This window comes from Macrotis lagotis, chromosome 1 (assembly GCF_037893015.1).
Source record: "Macrotis lagotis isolate mMagLag1 chromosome 1, bilby.v1.9.chrom.fasta, whole genome shotgun sequence".
Lineage (NCBI taxonomy): Eukaryota > Metazoa > Chordata > Mammalia > Peramelemorphia > Peramelidae > Macrotis > Macrotis lagotis.
The window spans coordinates 479,834,950-479,854,866 of NC_133658.1; the positions used below are offsets into that span (position 1 = coordinate 479,834,950).

A 19,917-nucleotide genomic window follows, 5' to 3' on the forward strand; every position below is an offset into this window, starting at 1 on the left:
TTCTGTATTCAAGTTCTACTATATGTCTTTCAAATTTAGAGTTAGGGGCCACTAGGTGGTGCGGTGGACAGAGCACCAGCCCTGGAGTCAAGAGATCTGAGTTCAAATGCGGTCTCAGACACTTAATAATTAACCTAGCTGTGTGGCCTTGGGCAAGTCACTTAACCCCATTGCCTTGCAAAAAAAAATAAAGTTAGTATTGTGTGTAGAGTGTGGTCATGCATTTCAGTGAGATTATAAAATTTGCTTTCCTTTTCCCTCCCTCCCCACCCCCACCCCACCCCAAAAAATCCTTCTCTAGCCTCCAAAATACCAGACTCCTTAATATCTATTATTCCTTTGGATTAAGGTATTGTTTCCAGAAGGCTTATATTAAAATGCAAATATATTTCTGGAGAATGGTAATATTCAGTCAGTAGAAATTTAAATACTTCAGTTCCCAAGTGGAACATTGGTATTGGAATCAGGAAGACTCATTGACTTCATACACTTAGTAGCTGTGTGACCCTGGGCAAGGCACTTTACTCTGTTTACCTCAGTTCCTCATCTGTAAAATGAATTGGAGAAGGAAATGGCAAAACACATTTGCCAAGAAAACTCCAATTGGGGTCACAAAGAGCCAAATGAGACTAAAAAGTCAAAGCACATTACAAATTAAGTTCTGTGAATACAAAGACATGTTTGAGTAGTATGTATATATATCAGATAAATATGTAAAGTATATATATATATATATATAGTATATAATATAGATGTATATGTGTATATACATATGCACAAAATAAATCAAGTATATAAAACAATACAAGGGGAGGGATACCGAAGAGATTAATAAAAACTTTCTGTAAGAAGTGGCATTTGAACTAAATTTTGAAGAAAACCAGTGATTTTGAGAAGTATAAGTGCAGTCTTGGCAGCCCAGAGCACAGCTAGGCAAAGACAAGGAAGGAAATAGGAAATGAAGTGTCATAGAACAAGAGACAGCAAGACTGCTAAGTGGACAGAGCATAAGAGTGTGCCAAAAGGAGTAATCAATGTAGTGAATGTAATAAATCCCTTTCACATTTCAACTTTCCCCTGTCAGGTTTTCAATATAGACATGAGATGAGGGTTGACATGAAAAATTAAATGAGAATTTGGGAGGAGTTTTACAGAAGCCACAAACAACATGCAAGGCCAGCAGAAGACACAGAACAAATTTAAAAACTCAGAAGTGTAATATGTACATATATATATATATATATGTGCATATATATACATATATTGTATTATATAAAACATTATATCTTTTGGGGGGGTTTTTTTAGGTTTTTTTTGCAAGGCAATGGGGTTAAGTGGCTTGCCCAAGGCCACATGGCTAGGTAATTATTACTTGTCTGAGGCTGGATTTGAACTCAGGTTCTCCTGACTCCAAGGCCAGTGCTCTTATCCACTATGCCACCTAGCCACCCCAAACATTACATCTTTTAATACCATAGTAATTCAGACTTCTCTGGTACAAAGGAAGGGCCAAAAATATTACATGGATTTTCCAGATTGAGGAGACACCTTGTCCCATTATCCCCACAATATGGAAGGGATGACTGAAAGGGTAGATAAGGTCAGGTTATGAAGGGCATTAAATGCCCTTTGTATTTCATCTGAGAGTCACCTCATAAGCCACCTAGAGTTTATGCAGAGCAGTCATGAGTGCTTTAGGAATAAATCATTAACACAAATTTAACATTAAAGAATTGTTTATTAGAAGAGTAAGTTCTCTTGCCTGTCCATTGTGTTCCAGGCAATGTAGTAGATGTTAGGGATTCTAAGACAAAGAAGGAAGCAGTCTATGCCCTTCAGGAATGTAGATTTTTTTTTAGGTAGATGAAAGTTTCTAAAAAGTATAGCAATAGCAGTAATGGCACACTTTTATTATAGCACCTTAAAATATGCCAAGAACTCTACAAATTTTATCCTTATAATTTTTCTGGCAGGTAGGTGCTATTAGAACTGCCCCCATATTATAGATGAGGGAAACCAAGAATGACAAAAGTTAAGTTACTTAATCACATAGTTTATTGATGTGAGATTAGATTTGAACTCAGCTCTTCCTAGCTCTGGGTCCAACTATCTATCTAGCATAAGGAAAATTGAGTTAACAAGGGATTAGGGATGCTTCTTGGGAGGAGATGGTACATGAGTGGAGCTTTGAAAGCCAGAAATTTTCAAAAGAGAATTGGTCATATTTAATATTTCTGGGTAGGGTCCTGTTTAGATTATGAGGAAGATGGATGGATTTGTAGTGAGAGGTCCTAGGTTCAAGACCTTATTAACTTTGTGATTTCCCCACTCTAAGCCTTAGTTTCTTCATCTGTAATATGTTGGGTTGGATTAGATGACCTTAGGGTCATCTAATTTTTTCATCTACATTTCATTTTGCCATTTTACTGAGTCTTCCCCCTATTGGGCATCTTTGCTTCAATCCCATCCTGCTAAAAAGGTTAAATTTGACGTGCCTCTCAATACCCTATTTTAAAATACCATTATGATGCTGGCTGTGTGGTGATGTCTCCTGTTTCCAGATAATTTTAAAAGCCTCCCTGGTGGATTTCTAAATGTCATTCCCTGTTTTGGTCAGCTCAGCTAATATGCTGATCACCTCCTATAATAGAAATAAGTGACCTTGTGAATTAAAAGGCTAGTTTTGTAACTATATAGCCTATTAATGGCATAGTTAACAATAAATACAAGTTACATTGTTTTGAATTTCCATGTGTTTAAGCAGTTTAAAAAAGAGGGGCATTGGCATTCTCAACCAGCTAAATTAGATATTGTAGGCAGCCCTAGTGCTTTTCTGTGATCTGAGTAGAGACTAGGATTCAACCTCATCTTTTCTCCATTAATGAAACTCTAACCACTTAAGCATTAAAGTCTCGTGTTCCATGCTCTTCAGCAGAGTTTGTCTCCTGATTTTATTTCACTTTCAAAGAAATCCTGCTGCCTTTTATTTTAATTAGGCTGTATGCAATAATAGTCTGCTAATCATGTTAATTAGCATAATTTTAAGAATCCCAATTGAGAGTACTTTAAAGACTCATTAAGATAATATTTTTGTGGATCAAATTTGAAAATTAACCATTCCCCATCCTGTTCTATCCCTACACATCTAGCCTAGTTTGCAGAACCAGGGTTGTCAATTTCAGAAGTTAGGGAAAATCAACCAACTTGCTATATATGTTACTGTGTGTGTACATATATGTATATATGTACATAATTATGTATATATGTATATAAATATATATTCTCTGCCTTGAACAGAGGATAGAAGGTTAAATAGTTGAAACAGATGCTTCTACCTCAAGTAGTTTTTTTTATCTAGTGGAAGATACCACTTCCATTGTGATAAAAGTAATCACAATACAAGTTTTAACATTAATGCACAGCGGGAGTTCCAAATAGAGTGGTATGAAAGAACACTGAGCTGAGCATTCACTTTATAACAGAGGAGGATGAAGGAAGGTTTCATGAGGAACCTGGATTCAAATTCCAGCAATGTTACTTTCCATTTGTGACCTTAGAACAAGCCACTTCACTTCTATTAGAACTATAAAACGAAAGCATATATACAAAAATATTTCTAGCAGCTCTTTTTCATGCTGGCAAAAGAACTGGAAATTAAGGAAGTGCCCATCTGTTGGGAAAGGAAGATTTGTAGCATGAATGTAATGAAATAATATTGTACTATTGATAAAAATGACCAAAAAGTCAGGTTTTTTTTTGCAAGGCAATGGGGTTAAGTGGCTTGCCCAAGGCCACACAGCTAGGTAATTATTAAGTGTCTGAGGCTGGATTTGAACTCAGGTACTCCTGACTCCAAAGCCAGTGCTCTATCCACTGTGCCACCTAGCCACCCAAAAAAAGTCAGTTTCAAAGAAACTTTGAAAGACTAATATGAATTGATGCAGAGTAAAATGAGCAGAAAATTATAAGAAATCCATAAATTAAATGGAGAAACCACTAATCAAAATAAACATTTCCTAATCATGTATTCATGTAATGGAATCTCCCACATAAATAGAAAGGTTAGAGGATTCTGGGGAGAATAATAAAGGGTAGTTCTAATATTATAGATCTGTTTTAACTCAAAGGCAGCTCATCCAATCCTGGAGGAGAGCATAGAAGCTTTGGTTTCAAATAGGAAATCATATCAATGATAAACATCCAGATGTTGGTATCAAGGTCTAGGAGGTTTCTATTTCCTAACTAAATTGACTGAGTTTGGAATTTTATAGTTCCAAGACAGATATAACCCAACCATGTTGCTGAGAATAAATCCAAACAAAAGGTAGAAATTAATTTATATAGCAATCACTTTATAAAAACAAAAATAATTTTGTAAGACTTAAAAACCTTGATAAGTTTAATGACCAATCATGATTCCAGAGGACATCATTCTATCCACTTCCAGAAAGAGAGGGAAATGAGGAAGAAACCTATTACTATAAGGAAAGATGAGAGGCAAATATGAGACATTATCGAAGCAGAATCTACAAACCTTGGTAGTTCTGCCACTGTGGGTATAGGCAGGTGTGAAAGAGAGGGAAAACTCAGAGGTGGTGCCAGTGTTGTCATCAGTGGAAATCTGGAAGTTAGGCAGAAATGTTTGGTGTACATGTAAAATGACAGCAGGTCATCCACATGAAGAAATAATAATGATGATAATATTTGTATAGCATCATATGTGCTGGGCATTATGCTAAGCGTATTACAAATATTATCTCATTTAGTCCTCATGCAAACCATTTAGGTAGATGCTATTATCACTTCATCTTTTTTATGGATGAGGAAACTGAGGCAAATCGAGGTAGTGACTTACCCAGGATCTTACAGTGTCGACTTGATTTGGAGTCTTGACTCCAGACCTGGAAGAAGATGAGATTTCTGGCTCTGTTTAAAATTAAGCCCTTATTTTAAATCCACTTGGTCCCATGTACTTTCTGCTAGGGAAGGAAGATTTGTGCATTTTCACATTCACAATGGGAGTCAGTATAGTGGAGTCACATTAAAGTGTGTGTAATGGAGAAGTAATACATGACCTGTATCATGCATGTCAGCCTGCTGGCTGACAGGATTCAATGTAGAGATGGACTAAAAGTGAATATGCAAGGTCTAATAAAAGGTAGGGCCTAAGGGAAGTATTACTTAGGCATACCTACTATGTTCAGTCATTTAGCAGATTTTTTTTTTAGCACCTATTGTAGAGTTTTTTTAACTTTGCTTTTAGAAGTCTGGTGAAGCCTCTGGGTCTGTTCTCAAAATATTTTTAAAGATATAAAATAAAATACATGGGATTATAAAGGAAATAGTGAAATAAAAAAAATGGTTTTTCCCCCCTGATTAAGTTCACAGACCACCTGGAATCTGTCCATTAAGAACCCTTCACCTAGACACCACTAGATAGAACAGTGCTCAGAGTCTTTATTTTATTTAGATCAGGGGAGGAGGACTTCCAGCCTTTGGGCAATATTGGTCTGATGTTGCTAAGATAACCATAGGAGGGACTTGAAATTCAATAAATCTAGTAGCTTTTTAGTGTCAAATTAATTGTTTGACCAAATATAATCCTCAAATGATGTTATAAATATCTAAATGGCCCTTGGCAGAAAAAACTCCCCATCCGTGACTTAAACAAATAGCATTAACATGGAACAAGTTAAATAACAATATTGCCTCAAAAAACAATAAAGTGCTTTAGACACATAAAAAATGTTATCACTACATATCATGGGAGTGTTATCGGCAGTAAATGTTACAGCACTGTCATGAATCACCAAGTTACTCTTGCCTCAAAAACTATAAAATGCTGTCCTCATGTGTAAGGTGGGGCTATTGACAGATACCAAATAAGTGGTATCAGAATCAAGTGCTATGTTTCTAAGGCTCACCAAGGCCTATTGAGTATCCCAGGAGTCTGATTTTCTAATGCTATATGTATTAAACATCCTGAAAAATAAGTTAAAATTTATCAGTATCCCTAAAGGATACTTTTTAGTGTATAATAGGAGTGTTGTCTTTCCCCTTGTTTCTATATCAGGCATGTTAAAGGGAGTTGAGTTGGGGGCCTTATATTGCCTTTTTACGCTTCCCACACAGTATTTTAATTTTAAACAAGTGCAGCCTTTCTAGAGACATGTTACTCAGGCTTGCTACTTTCACTCTGACCAAGTCTCAATGACAAACAGTTCCATTCCTGTTAAGGGAGAATTTCAATTTTAATTACTACTTCTGAATAGGCAAGACTTTCCAGAAAGGTCTTTCCTCTCAGCAGTAGTGGGCTGTTCTCTCCCCCATTCACTTTTTTTTTTCTCTCCATATGGAGAAGAGAGAACGACTATCAAGAGGCTATGAGCTAAGCACATCTAATTCTCATAAAAACCCTGAAATGCAGATACTGTTATTATCAACATTTTACAGTTGAGGAAACTGAGGCAGACAGAGGTTATATGATTTTCTCAGAATCACACAGCTAATAAGTATCTAAGGCTGGTGTTGAACTCAGATCTTCCTAATATTGATTTTCACCCTCTAACTTCTGTACCACTTAGCTGGGTAGGCAACTGGGAAAAGGGGACTCAACCAAAAAAGAAAACCTATGGCCCCTTATACACATCCTCAAACACATCTTGGTGTATTCACAGAACTAGTGTGCCTATCATGGCAGAATTACAAGGGGAAGTGAATAGACTGGGATAACAGATGAGCTAAAAGGGACTTTAGAGACCCAAAAAAGTGAGAGGAAAAAAAAAAAAATATATATATATATATATATAATTTGAAATGACAAAATTGAAACAAAGAAAAATTTCCAAGAATAGTGCCCAGTGATTATTAGAACTGCCATTTTTTGGTAAAACTATATAAAATTGTAATCTAATTCCTTAAATATAATTTGTGAAATTTAGATTTCTTAAATCAGAGCTCTTTTTGTTTCTATAGGGGAGCATTTGTTCAGGTATCAGGGAGGATACCGCATAGAGTTTGCACAAATAGCTGCCCAATAAGTAGGTCACAGATCCAGTACAATTTGAGTCTGCTTTTTTTTGGTATGTTGTGAGTCTTTAACACTAAAGGCTGGCAGGATCTCTCATTATCTTTTTGGGAACCTTTTTTTCCTCTCTCCTCAGAATCAGGAACAACTGAGAGATGAAGACTCTGATTTTATACTGAATGATGGTGATCTCACTCTCACATATGGAGATAGCACCATAACTGCAAATGGCTCCTCTGGCTCCCACACAGCCACCACAAGCCTTGAGGGCAGGAGAACAAAAAGCAGTTCAGAGGAGGCACTCGAACGAGACCTGGGAATGGGAGACCATGAAGTTTCAAGCAGGGGTACCCGACTGGTATTTCCCTTGGAAGATAATGCATGACCCCCAAATTCCTAAAGCATAAGGGTAGACCCATAGCTAGGGTAAGGAGGGATTACAGGCCCTCATGTCGTTTGTGGTGGAGGATGCTCAGTGACTGGAACTAACACTTCTATTACCAGTGGTTTTATTGAGATCTGAAGATCCTTAATGTGACTTCCCTCCCCACTTTCCCAAAAAAAGTTAATTAAAGATGCAGATGGTGGGGTTAAAGTATCTCCAAATCAAAACAAATATGAACCTATTCCCACTTTCTTGCACAGTAGTACACTGAATCCTTTTTTTATAGCATGCTGTAATCTATTGACTCATTCACCTGCAGTCCTTGAGCTAGGGAGAGGCAAGTGTTGGGGACCACCCCTAATGATTAAAGTTGTTCATTTGTATCAGGTTTCTCTTGGGCTACAAAGTGGGAGGTAGGGGAAAACAGGAAGTAGAGCCTGGGGAAACCAGTGTTAAATGTTTCACGTGTAAAGAAACAGTATAAAATGGCAGCTCCAAAGCCTGGGGCTATATGAACATCTTATTCTGGGATTCATGACTTTGAAAACCCGCTCTATTTCATCATGAGACAGGAATGGAAAGGAGGATGGCATTTCTGGATGCCTTTATGAAAATGTTTAGTGTATGAAACCAAAGGCAAAGTAAGGAACATAGGGGGAAAAAAGAAGGTGCATTGTTTGGTTTTGGTTTTGGTTTAACTGACCTGGGGTTAAGAAGTACTTGGAAGGGGCAAAAGACTTTCAAGCACTTAAGACCCAGAGTGGGCCCCTCTTCTAGAACCTAACCTTGAACTTTTTGTCTGATGGACATATAAAAAGGTTGTCTTAACTTTTCTCTTGCACTGAAATGGTTGTAATGAATAACTAAAAATTAAGGAAGCTAAGGGGAAGAAGAGGATTAAAGGACCTTCTAGAGGGTAAGATGAATTTGATTTAGGGAGGGAATAGTTGGAAATGGGATAAAAGATGCCCTTTCTTTGATCTGAATGCCTATACTGAGGGAAAATTGCCTACTACAGGGTTAAAGACTTGATTATCTTGATCATCTTCACACCTTTCAGTGTCATGGCAAGAGAGAAAAAAAAGGAAGGTAGTATTCTTGGTACCTAAGGAGATTAAGATCTTACTGTGTGAATGGTTTTTTCCTTTTTCTCTTTTTTCTTTGTTAATAGTATGATTCTTTCTACATGATCTCTACTGCCTGTCAAAGACACCTAAAAAGACTGAAATACTAAAAGAATTCTCTGCAGAAATATGGCTTTTTCTCCCACCTTTCAGCTTTGATACAAGAATATTTAGGGATTCCTTTTTTTTTAATTGCCAGGAGTAAAAGTTTCCTATTATAACTATAAATTACCTTTACTTTTTTTTTGAAGTAAGTTTTTCCTCAAGTTTTTGTCCTTTCAAAATTTGTTATTTACTTTTAAGGTAGTGTCTGTACATGTAGAATTTAATGCTTAAGAACAGGAATTCCTGAGGAATGTCCTTTCAATGAACATCTGGTCATCTCTAGACTTTAGAAAGAACCTAATGAAATTCAAAATTGGATATTATAGCTACTTCTGGAGGAAGTCAGGAAAGTACTTGAGATACAATATCAACAGACACATTACGCAGCTTTCTCAGAAAATTTTTGGCAGTGCAAGTCTCTGTTGTGGTGTCCCGCTAACCAATAAAAGCTTTCAGGCTGGACAGGAGAGTGAATGACTGTATGTATTTGTGTCTGTTGGACTGTTTTTCTATGTGTGTTTCTGTGTGTGAGTACAAAGAGCCAACACAGAATTTTTTTCCCTGTAAGGCACTTTTATCTAATTAGTTTGAGTTTTGCTTTTTTCACTCAAGTCTCTCCCACCTCAAATTCAATGTTTATTCATTCACATTAATATTAGAAGGAACACACTGGCAAACATCATCCTGAGGGCTGAGGGGACTTACTTCAAACAAACCTACTCACACCAAGCATTCACTGCCATTAATGGCATGGAATTACTACTACTCGCTTAAATTTCTAGGAAAAGTTACTGTTAATTTCAGGAAATTGCCATACTGGGGGAATAACCTGCTGAGTTTCTGCCATCATAATCTGAATTCATCTCTACTTCAAATATACACACAAAAGATCTGTGTTGTGGGTTTTTCTTCACCACAAACTCTTCATTCCAGGGGAGCTACCTGAATTGGGGCAGTAGAGAATCTATCAAAACTAGATGTCTCTTTAGTAATTCTTGTCCTTTTTCTGTGACTTTCTCTTTTAAAAAAAAAAATTTAACTATTTAAGTGTCTGTTTGCTAGGTACATTCCTGGCTTATAGGGGTTTGCTTATAACAGTACAGAAAAAAGGATTACAACATTTGTCTCAAAACAAGAAGGGGGGGGTTACAATATTTCTCTCTTCCCAGAGTTCCCCTGATTCAAACTGGATTTTCCCAAAGGTTCCAGTCCAAGCTTCATCTGACCATTGTTTAGGTTGCTATAGTTCAGAGTGAACATAAATAGTAATTGTTTCTATTTCAGTAAGAAACCCTCAGGGTGTGACTTTCTCTTAATATTTAACTGTGTATCTTTTGGACAATTCATTTCTTCTTGGTCTTAAAAGTGGAAAAAAATAGCCTTCCCTAAGTGGTGGTCAGGGAGATTGGGCAAGATTCGTTCATCATGATTTCAACTTCAAGCATACCTTTTTCCTTGAAGAAGCAATAGAATTTTTGAAAGCCAAGTTTCCACAATGAACAGTACTAGTTATCTTTAACGTGAAACCAAATTGTCCTTTACTAACCTAATGAAAAAATCAAACTACAATGAACAAATAATGAAACATTTTACTAAATTTTACAGTTCTGAAAAATAGAAATCTTAAAAGTTTAAATGTTATTTGAGGTCCACTCTCCAATGTAGCACTGCTAAGCCTATTTTGTTCTGGGGCATGGCATGTCTGTCCTTCCAGGAAACATATTAGAGCATGTTAAAGACAAATTCTTACTACTTAACAATTGTGAAGTGTTGAGCCTGTTCAAGTAGTCCCACATTCATCAACAACCCAGGAGGGGAGAATTTTCTTTCAAGAGATTAGAAAATGGAAAATACGTTCCATAAATTCCAACTGATTGAAAATCTTGATAGAGAAGCCAAGGTATGCATGCCCCTGTGTGGAGATGGCATTATAAAGCCCTATGACCTTGATTCTTGTTTGGTAAAAACAAAGTTTGTTGTTTTTGCTTCAAGTGAAAGACAGCTGTGTACTAAAAACCCTTGCCAACTTTGCTGTTACCAGGGAAGCATCACAACAGCCTTCTGTTTCTGAGATATGCTAGATGCTGCCTCTAAAGATATCCACACACCTAGAAAACGCCTATCATCTTGGAATAAACACTAAAAGATTTCCTCTTCAAACCAACTCAGAATCTAGTCTGACACATTAACAACTGGATGGAGCAGATGAACACATGTTGAACACAGGATCTCAAGACTTCTTTTCAGGAGATGATACACCATATTCTTATAAAATTTTGTCATTAAAATAATTTATCACAACCACTGAACAAAAAGAGCCCCCAAAATGATTCTCCTTCTCCTTTAGAGAAGCAGTTTGTAGCATTTTGATATGAAATTGGTATACAAATGCTGTATAGAGAATAATAGCTCTCCTAGAGTCTTATTAAAGATAAATATAGGAAAGGCACAGGTGATTCATTCAGGCCCTCATCGGCCTGAGGGCTCACTGGACCAGAAAGACAAATAAACTTAGATGCATGATAGCTTGAGAACAAGAGTAAGAGTAAGGAGAAAATGTTTGCATTAAGTTAATAGCAAAGAGCTCTTTAGTGTGGGCCTCAGGCCATCTGTCATTTGAAATAAATTTGAAAATCAGAAAAATATAAGTGCAAAAGTAGGTATTAGAGAAATTTTTGACAAGGGCAAGGAAGAAGGTTGAAAGTTCCCCAAAGTAGAAAAAAAAAGAAAAGCTATTATAATGTTGTTACAGTTTTTTCCCCCCAATGGGAAATTAATAAACTCCATCAGATCCTTTCTGTGGCCAAGTCCTTTGCCAAGGAAATGTTTAATAGAAATGAAGACAATCAATGTAATCCTGTTAAACACAGATGAGTCTGAACTGATCAGAAAAATGAAATGTGAACTAATCTAATTTGGGGGTCTGAGAGAAGGAGTAGAGCCAGGTTCTTTAACAAAAATTTTTTTTTCTCCTAGTCATATGGTGAATTTGACCTTATTATCTTTTAATAATGATTCTCTTACTAAAGTAAAACAATCCCACTTACCGGGCTTGTGCTAGATTTCTTGCTAACATCATGGGCAACCTTATAATTCTGTTAAGTCATTAGAATCCATCAGCAAGGATATTACTAGAAGTAGTAACTTCAATGAGAAACAGTGGTCACAACTCAAATTTATTAGAATGATTTTCTTGTCCCCCAAAAGTCACACTAAACAAAAAGCACATTTTTGGCATTGAAAGTCTGAGTTTCTCTTCAACAAACCTAGTGGGATTCTTCATCCTTTGAATAGAACTGTCAGCATTGTCTTTAGGACATTTGGCTCTGTTGATAATTGAAAAGTAAATTAAGTTTTATTCAAATCTCAGAAATTGTAGCAAAGAGTTGTAAAAACAATTTTTCTCATTTTAACAACATTCAAGTTTTATTCTGTGACAGCTGTTGGGTTCCACATTTTGGAAAACTGCTAGAGGGATTTGTTTCCATTCTATTAAGTGTTATTTCTACTGAAATGAATTTTTGACATTGGGAGTATTTGTTCAAAATAGGTCCTTAAAGGAATGGGAAGTAACATTGTTGGAAGCTTCACCATATTCGGTGGAGAGGTAACTAAGAATCAATCTACAGCTTATTTCTGACGAAATAGGAAGAATGCTAACTGCAGTCTTTTTTTTGTAGGGGTGGATTTTATAAACTTCAAAGTGGAGAACTTTAGCCTCTAACTTAAGCAAAACTCAGTAATCCTTTAACAGTATGTTATGTTGTACCAAGAGTAGGGCTTCTGTAAAACATGACTCCCAGACCTCCTACACAGCTCAGCAGGAAGGCTTGCAATTAAGCACCTCAAGAGTTTAACCCTTTCTGCATAGTTTCTGCATAGGACATTTGCATTCTGCTTAGACTGACTTCTAAGTTGCACCAAATGATTTCTCACCCTGTTTTTTCCTTTTTCTTTCATGTTTCAGAAGTTAAAAACAAAAAAAAACTATGCTTTGGCACAGGAGTGTCATTTATTATTAGGATTAATAATATGTTGCAGGTTATGCACCAGGACTATCCCTCTGCTTACCATGTCATAAGGGAAGATGGGAGTGTATTCTCTAGGGCTCTTTCAGTTTCACTTAAGAACTTGTTGGGGTTTGGGGCATTTGATTTTTTTAAAAGAGTGCAAAAATCAGGGCAGCATTAGACATAAAAATCCTTTTTTAATGTGCCTGGTGTTGTGCCTTAGTGTCAAGGGAAATACTGTAAACCTGACCTCTCTGCCTGTGATTTCTATTCTGCTTTTTAACCTAAAGCACTAAAGGCACATTTGTGGTCTTGTAGCAGCCCAACTTCAACCAGCAAGTGGCACTTTTAAGAGTGGTGAGCCTCAGGCAGAGGATTGATTTGGATTGGGGCATTTTAGCTTTGCCTCTACTATTAAGCCAGGACTCCTAAGGTTTCTTTCAACCTCTCTGTAGCTTCTATTGGGTGCTTGTGTGCTCACTTTTACCTGATGCCATCAACCTCTACGTTGAGTCTTCATGGCTGCTTTCTGAACTTATTATTTAATAATATTTCTAATTCTTACAAATATGAGCTTGGGAGTGAAAATTACATTTCATTAGTTCTTTGATGGGCCTAGAGAATGGAAAAGAAAGAGCTAGAAGAATCTTTTTTTCGTTTTTTAAATATCCCATTCAGACCTTAAAACAAGAAGTTTTCTTTAGTTACAGAATGAACATAGGGCAAGACCATACTTGCCATGGTTTCCAGATCAATATTTCTGTCCAAGTTGTGATGTAAACATCATCAGTTCTGAAACCATAAAAATCAAGTCTCCTTTTCATTCGTCACTGGGAATGTCATCACCTTCAAAAGGCAGCAATCATCATTGGCAGGTTCAAGCTGGAAAAATAAAGCCCTCCATATTGGAGGGCTACCGTATCCATATTGCACTATGTCACTTCCTTATTGGAAATGTAGTCTTTGCAGATGTGTCCGTTGTGTTTAACTGCTCACTATTTTTTCTGCTGTGCAGAATTGTTAGTGTCAAGTGAAGTCTCAATACCCCAAATGTGCAAAGTAATCCTATTGGCAGTGATTCTTCATCCTTCTGGTCTGGTCTGAATACTTTGGATGTTGTAGTTTACCTGGGGGGGGAAGAGGGGGGAAAAGAAAGTTGATAGAGCAAAAGAATATAGAAAGTATGTAGAAATATACTAATGTGAGACCTCTTCAATGAAAGATCTATAAACCTATTTAGCCTTGAAATATTTTAAATCAATTTGTACAACACAAATCTGATGCTTAAAAAACTATTCAGAAAAAGTATTGTTTTCATTTTGTGAAAAATGTCATGAAAAAAACATGACCTGAGAAGCTATGTTTGCATGTGTCAGAAAGGAAGGGGATAAGAAGAATATTGAAAAACTTAGTCAGCATTTCTGTGCTGGTGCTGCTGCCATCTACATCTGACTGACTGGTTTGGTGGCTTGCATGCTCTTTGGAATCTATAATGGAATTTAAATTTAGATGCCTACTACTTAAACCATCTTTATAATGCTATATGTTCATTAGTGGGAAGTAAATCCTTTTTTAAGACTTAAAAAAAAAGAATTGTAACATAGTAATAAGACTCTATTCAAATTTCCTGTCATTTTTGGTGGCACTTCAAAAATTGTTTTCACATTAGTAGGAAAGAAGTCACTGGTTCTATTTGTGATGTCTGCCTATTTCTTATATTACAAACCCTTAGCAGATATGTATCAAGTCTGAAATTGGTTCTAATGTTAGTCAAATTGACCATCCATGAAATCCCCGAAAAACAAGGACAAATGGAAATGTACCCTACATACACACACACAAACACACTCCACTCACATGGGAATTGAGATTTAGTCTAGAATTTTTTCTCTAGTGGCAGTTTACAAAATAAAAAGGTAGTTTACTTAATAATTGCAGACTTGTTTCATTGCTAGCTCATTAGATAGAAAATGTACATTTATATACATAATAGATTTTGTGTTAAAACTGGAAAAACTTTGCTGTACTTCAGGGTCATTTATGGTCAGTTTGATGATCTGTACTTGAAGACATATAGGCCAATGGACAGCTTTGCATTTTGTTTTTAAAGCACTTTAAAAAAACAAAGCCCTACCTGATCAGATCTGATGTTTCTAACAAAACAATGACTACTTCTTAAAATACCTTATTCACCCCCCCCCCCAAATAAGTGTAAATAAGTTGGAAGGAGAGTGGGGAAGAGGGGAGTGACATTTATTTTTGCTTTGAAAAACTTTCCCTATCTTGGATTCAGTGCAAGCATCAGGCCCTTTATCCTACATAAAAATGTTTTGACTATCTCTGAAACATACTGTCACTGGACATGCCATTTAACTTCAAAAGTTATAGAACTTTTGTTAAGTTAGAGAAATTTCTTTCTTATAAGTTCTTTATCCCCAAGAAATCACCTATCCTGTCTCTCCTTATTTCTTTCTCCTGAAAGATACTGCTTTTTGGCCTCTATTTACCCTTAAAGCAGCTAGTTAGGCTAAATATTGGATCAAAGCTATCTTAAAATTTGAAAAAGTATCCAGAAACTAGACACTTCCATTTCCCAGTCATCTTTAGGTTGCTCATGATTGAATTTGAGATCCTGTCCTGGAAGTTCTGTCAGGATTGACCTCTATGATTTAAAAATGAAGATTCTAAAGTTGAAGTTCTAAACTTTAGGTTAGCATTTACCATTGTTATTAAGTTTGAGAATGAAGTATTAAAAATTAAGCTGCTATATATGCCATTGTAAAAATGTTTTCTTCTACTTGGTCAGACTTTCACACCCTGAGCAAATTTTATTTCTCTCAAAACTCAACAATATAAAAACATTTAGTATGACAAAAGACTGAAAAACTGTCTTAGTGCAATGAACTTTGGGTCTCTTCAGGGTTTCTATATATTGTGATGTTTCAGAACATGTATAAAAAGTTTTGTTTTTTAATGTGACATTTTATGTGTTCTATGTCATTCCATTAACATAAAAAATAAATAATTCACAAATTAACTGTTTCTTTCATCTTATTCCAATTCAAAATTTGTTTGGTTTTTGGTTTTTTTGGCTCAGAATTCTACAAATTCATCTATGTGTGTATTATAATGCTGGTCCACAGAGAACTGAAAATATATTTCATTGTGAGTTCATGTAACTGTCAAAGTGTGTTAATAAGTTCTCTTCCCCGAGACATAAAGGGAATGGTTTTTAATTTACGCAAGTAACTTCAAAACTAATTTACATCTCACTATATATATGTGTGTGTATGTATATATATATACATATATATGTATATACATACATACATACATATATATAACCATGTATTAGTTATATTTGCAGTTGTGAAATCCATTAAGTACAGGAGCAATCAAGAATGTACTTTCCCTGCTTTGAGAGACATTTTTTTTTGAAAGGTAAGCATGTCTTTATTGTTGGTAAAGATAAAATGTATTTTTTAAGGAAGATTTCATTTATTTTGAATTTTACAATTTGTCCCCTGATCTTGCTTCCCTCCCCCCAATCCCAGTCTGGTACTCTTTACATTGTTTCCATTGTATACATTGATCTAAGTGGAAGGTAATAAGAGAGAAATCATATCCTTAAGGAAGAAACATAAAGTAAGATATGTAGCAAAATTACATCATAATAAGATAATGGGGGGGTTAATTAAAGGTAATAATAGTCTTGTTTGAACTACAAAATTCTTTCTCTGAATACAAATGCTATTCTCCATTGCTGATATCCCCAAATTGTGACTTATTGTTGCACTGACCAAGTCCATTAAGGTTGGATCATCACACCCATGTTGCTGTAGGGTGTACAATATTCTTATGGTTCTGCTCATCTCACTCAGCATTTGATAGACATTCCTAAAATGCTAGCTCTACATTGAATCTTACTCTCAACAGATTTGGCTCAAGATAAAATAACATACACTCCTAATTGGTTTTAGAAATGTATTTTACCCCACAGGGAAATGGAAAGGAAAGGGGAAGGAGAGAAGGAAAAAAGGAGAAAGAAATAATGTAGACTGATAGAAGGGAGGACTGATTGAGGGAAGCTGATAGTCAAAAACAAAATGCTGTTGAAGAGTGAAAGAGAAAAAAGTATGAACAAGATAAGGAGTTAGAGGTGGCCAAACACCCTTATTTGTAGAGATGTGAATTCATCTAATTATTTGAAAAGCAAACTGGAATTAAATAGTTCACCAAATTAAACTAATACTTTGACTAAGCAATGCCATTACTGGGCGTGTATTTTGCAAAGATCAGACACAGAAGGGATCAGACCCACATACAAATGTTTATAAATCTACATCTAGTTGTAGCAATATTATACAATAATCAGTTGTAAATGGCTTAACTATTTTAGCAATGCAATAATCTAAAATAATTCTGAAAGACTCATGATGAAAAATGCTATCCATCTCCAAAGAAAGAAGTGGTGGAGTCTGAGTGCTGACTGTAGCATACTTTTTCTTACTTTTTTTTCCTTGATTTTTTTGGGGGGGTAGGGCAGGGTCTGGTTTTGCTTTTTTTTTATAACATGCCTAATATGAAAATATTTTACATGACTGCCCCTATATGACCTATATCAAATTGCTTGCCTTATAAGAAAAGGGAAGGGGCGGGAGGGAGAATTTGGAACTCAAAGTTTTAAAAACAAAGGTTAAAAATTGTTTTTACATGTAACTGGGAAAAAAAAGATTTAAAAAAAATTTAAGACCCACCCATGTGAATTTAGACCTTCCAATCTGAAAATGTCTGAAGATCACAAAAATCATTATGTTCTGCTCTGTTGACTAGGAGATGCCAAAAGGGGACTTCTGTAAAAATTAAGTGCCACCATATCCTTGCTATATTAGGACAAAGTAAACCTCCTTTATTTACTGTACAATGACTTTAAAATACCTCATTTCATCCCAACATCAAATCTGAATTAACATGTTACTGACAATAGACCTCCCCACTTAGACCACCACATAGAAAAGTTCAATGAACATATTTAAATAGGTTTAAAAAAAATAGGCAAGTCACAAGGGAAATTACAACTAAAGGTTTATCAGTCTCAGTGCTTCAGAGATAATTCCATAATACTAATTCTATTTAGTAAGCAAATGCTTATTGACTGTCTATGTTCCCAGCAAACACTGGGAAACAAAAGGAAAGGGGGGTGAAGGCCCTTGAGAACCCAACATTCTACCTTTTTAAAAAAACAAGGGGTGGCTAGGTGGCATAGTGGATAGAGCACCGGCCCTGGAGTCAGGAGTACCTGAGTTCAAATCCGGCCTCAGACACTTGATAATTACCTAGCTGTGTGGCCTTGGACAAACCACTTAGCCCCATTTGTCTTGCAAAAAAAAGCCTAAAAAAAAAAGTTGGGATGCGCTATTAAAGAGTAAAAGATTTGGGGCAGCTAGGTGGTGCAGCAAACAGAGCCCTGAAGTCAGGCTTACCTGAGTTCAAATCCGGTCTCAGACACTTAATAATTATCTAGCTGTGTGGCCTTGGGCAAGTAACTTAACCCCATTGCCTTGCAAAAAAAAAAAAGTAAAAGAGCTAGATGGTCCTGGAGGTAGGAAGACCTAAATTCAAATATAGTTGCAGACACTACCAATATGACCCAGAGCAAATCATTTAACCTCTAGGACTGAGTTTTCTCATAAAAATAACATTGCATCTACCTCCCAGGTTGTTATAAAAATAATTAAATGAGATAATATTTGTAAATTATTTTGTAAACCCTTAAGTATTACATAATAAGTTCACAAAAATTTTTCAGCCCAGGTCAACCTAAGAAGACAAAGAGGTCAGTGAACTTTGGGGGATGGTGTCTGATCAGAGATACATTATGGGGCACAGGAACTGAAAGAGGACCAAGGCAATATCAACTTAGACCCATACATACAGGGAAAACTTTGTGCAGGATGTGGGAATGGGTGCCAAGGTGTACCCCTGTTATTTTTTACCCAGCTCCAGGACAAACAGTATTCCATGGCAAGTGGAGGCAATAGGTTCTAGGCTGTGTAGGGATCAAGGAACAAATTCAGAAGCAAACAGTAATTGTGTAGCTGTGACTCCAGGAGTTTGGGGTCTCAGTTCCATCCTTGAGCATAGTTTGAATCCTATAGTGAAATAACCAGGAAAGGAATTTCAGACCAAATGGAAATTTGCAGTCTGTCACTGAACCAATAGTTTTCTGGATGACTGATAGTGGTTCAGTCCAGCAGCAGTCTACAGGAACTTTCAACCAAGAAGAAACCAGAACAAGTGTGGCACAAGTTCAGACAATAGCTCAAGATTTGCAAAAGCTCTGGGGAAAAAAAAACTGATCAGATTTTGCCTTGGGTCATACCAATTGGGTGTGATATTCAAAGAATCTGAGTTGTCACTAAACTTCAGGAATAATCCAACTTTCGTTGTTCCCTCAACAACAACAAAAAGACAAAAGAACTGAAGGACAAATGCATGGAGCTTACCCAAAATCAGAAAACAGTCTGGCAGAATAAGCAAAGATTGGTTCTTGCCCTTCCAAGAAGACCAAAATGACATCACTATGTTTGAAACAAATTATGGTGTGTCCAACTGTGTCTGATCAGAACAATACAAACTTGGAATGCTCTACCATAGGTCAGGCACAAATAGTCCATGTAAATACCTGGGGTGGTACTCCAAACTTACAAATGTCATGTTTCCTTTGAGCTGCTTCAATTCTGCCTTCCTCATAGAGTGCAGAAATATCATTAAAGAGGGCAGGCCATGCTGGGTAGTCTTGAGCCAGTGTCTCCTGTGCTATACAATGAAGTCTAAAGTTCTTCAATGAGACCTTCAGAGTGTCTTGGTATTGCTTCTTCTGACCTTGTGAGTCCTTGCCTTGTGTAAGTTCTCCATAGAAAAGTCTTTTTGGCAAGTGTATATCTGGCATTCTAACAACATGTCCAACCTATCATAGTTGCACTCTCTGCAGTAATATTGGGATGCTAGGTAGTTTAGCAAACAAAGAAGCACATCATAAAATGATAATGTGGCAAGATAGATGCTCAAGGGGTAGCTAGGTAGCACAGTGAATAGAGCATGGACCCTGGAGTCAGGAGGACCCGAGTTCAAATACAGCCTCAGACACTTAATATTTAATCAGCTATGTGACCGTGGGCAAGTCACTTAACCCCATTGCCTTGCAAAAAAAAAAAAAAAAAAATTCAAGAACTTTTATTTTTTTTAAATTCAAATGAGAAAAAA

General features: G+C 36.3%; 2 protein-coding genes across 9 annotated transcripts in view; one reads left to right on the forward strand and one right to left on the reverse strand.

Annotated features, from left to right (window-relative positions):
• The window catches only part of SLC9A7 (solute carrier family 9 member A7), a 203,715-nt gene extending 188,015 nt beyond the window's left edge, over positions 1–15,700 (forward strand). Inside the window, exon 17 of the mRNA XM_074213704.1 lies at positions 7,164–15,700. Coding sequence (XP_074069805.1) covers positions 7,164–7,412 — 249 coding nt within the window. The 3' untranslated portion in view covers positions 7,413–15,700. The remainder of the gene's footprint in view (positions 1–7,163) is intronic.
• CHST7 (carbohydrate sulfotransferase 7) overlaps positions 1–19,917 on the reverse strand; it is a 70,041-nt gene that overhangs the window by 36,022 nt on the left and 14,102 nt on the right. The window contains exon 2 of one of the 8 annotated variants that reach the window (XM_074213703.1): positions 285–13,778. The exons of the other annotated variants lie outside the window; for them this stretch is intronic. Within the exon in view, the coding sequence (XP_074069804.1) occupies positions 13,775–13,778 (4 nt within the window). The 3' untranslated portion in view covers positions 285–13,774. Of the gene's footprint in view, positions 1–284; positions 13,779–19,917 lie in introns of those variants that run through there. 8 annotated transcript variants of the gene reach the window in all.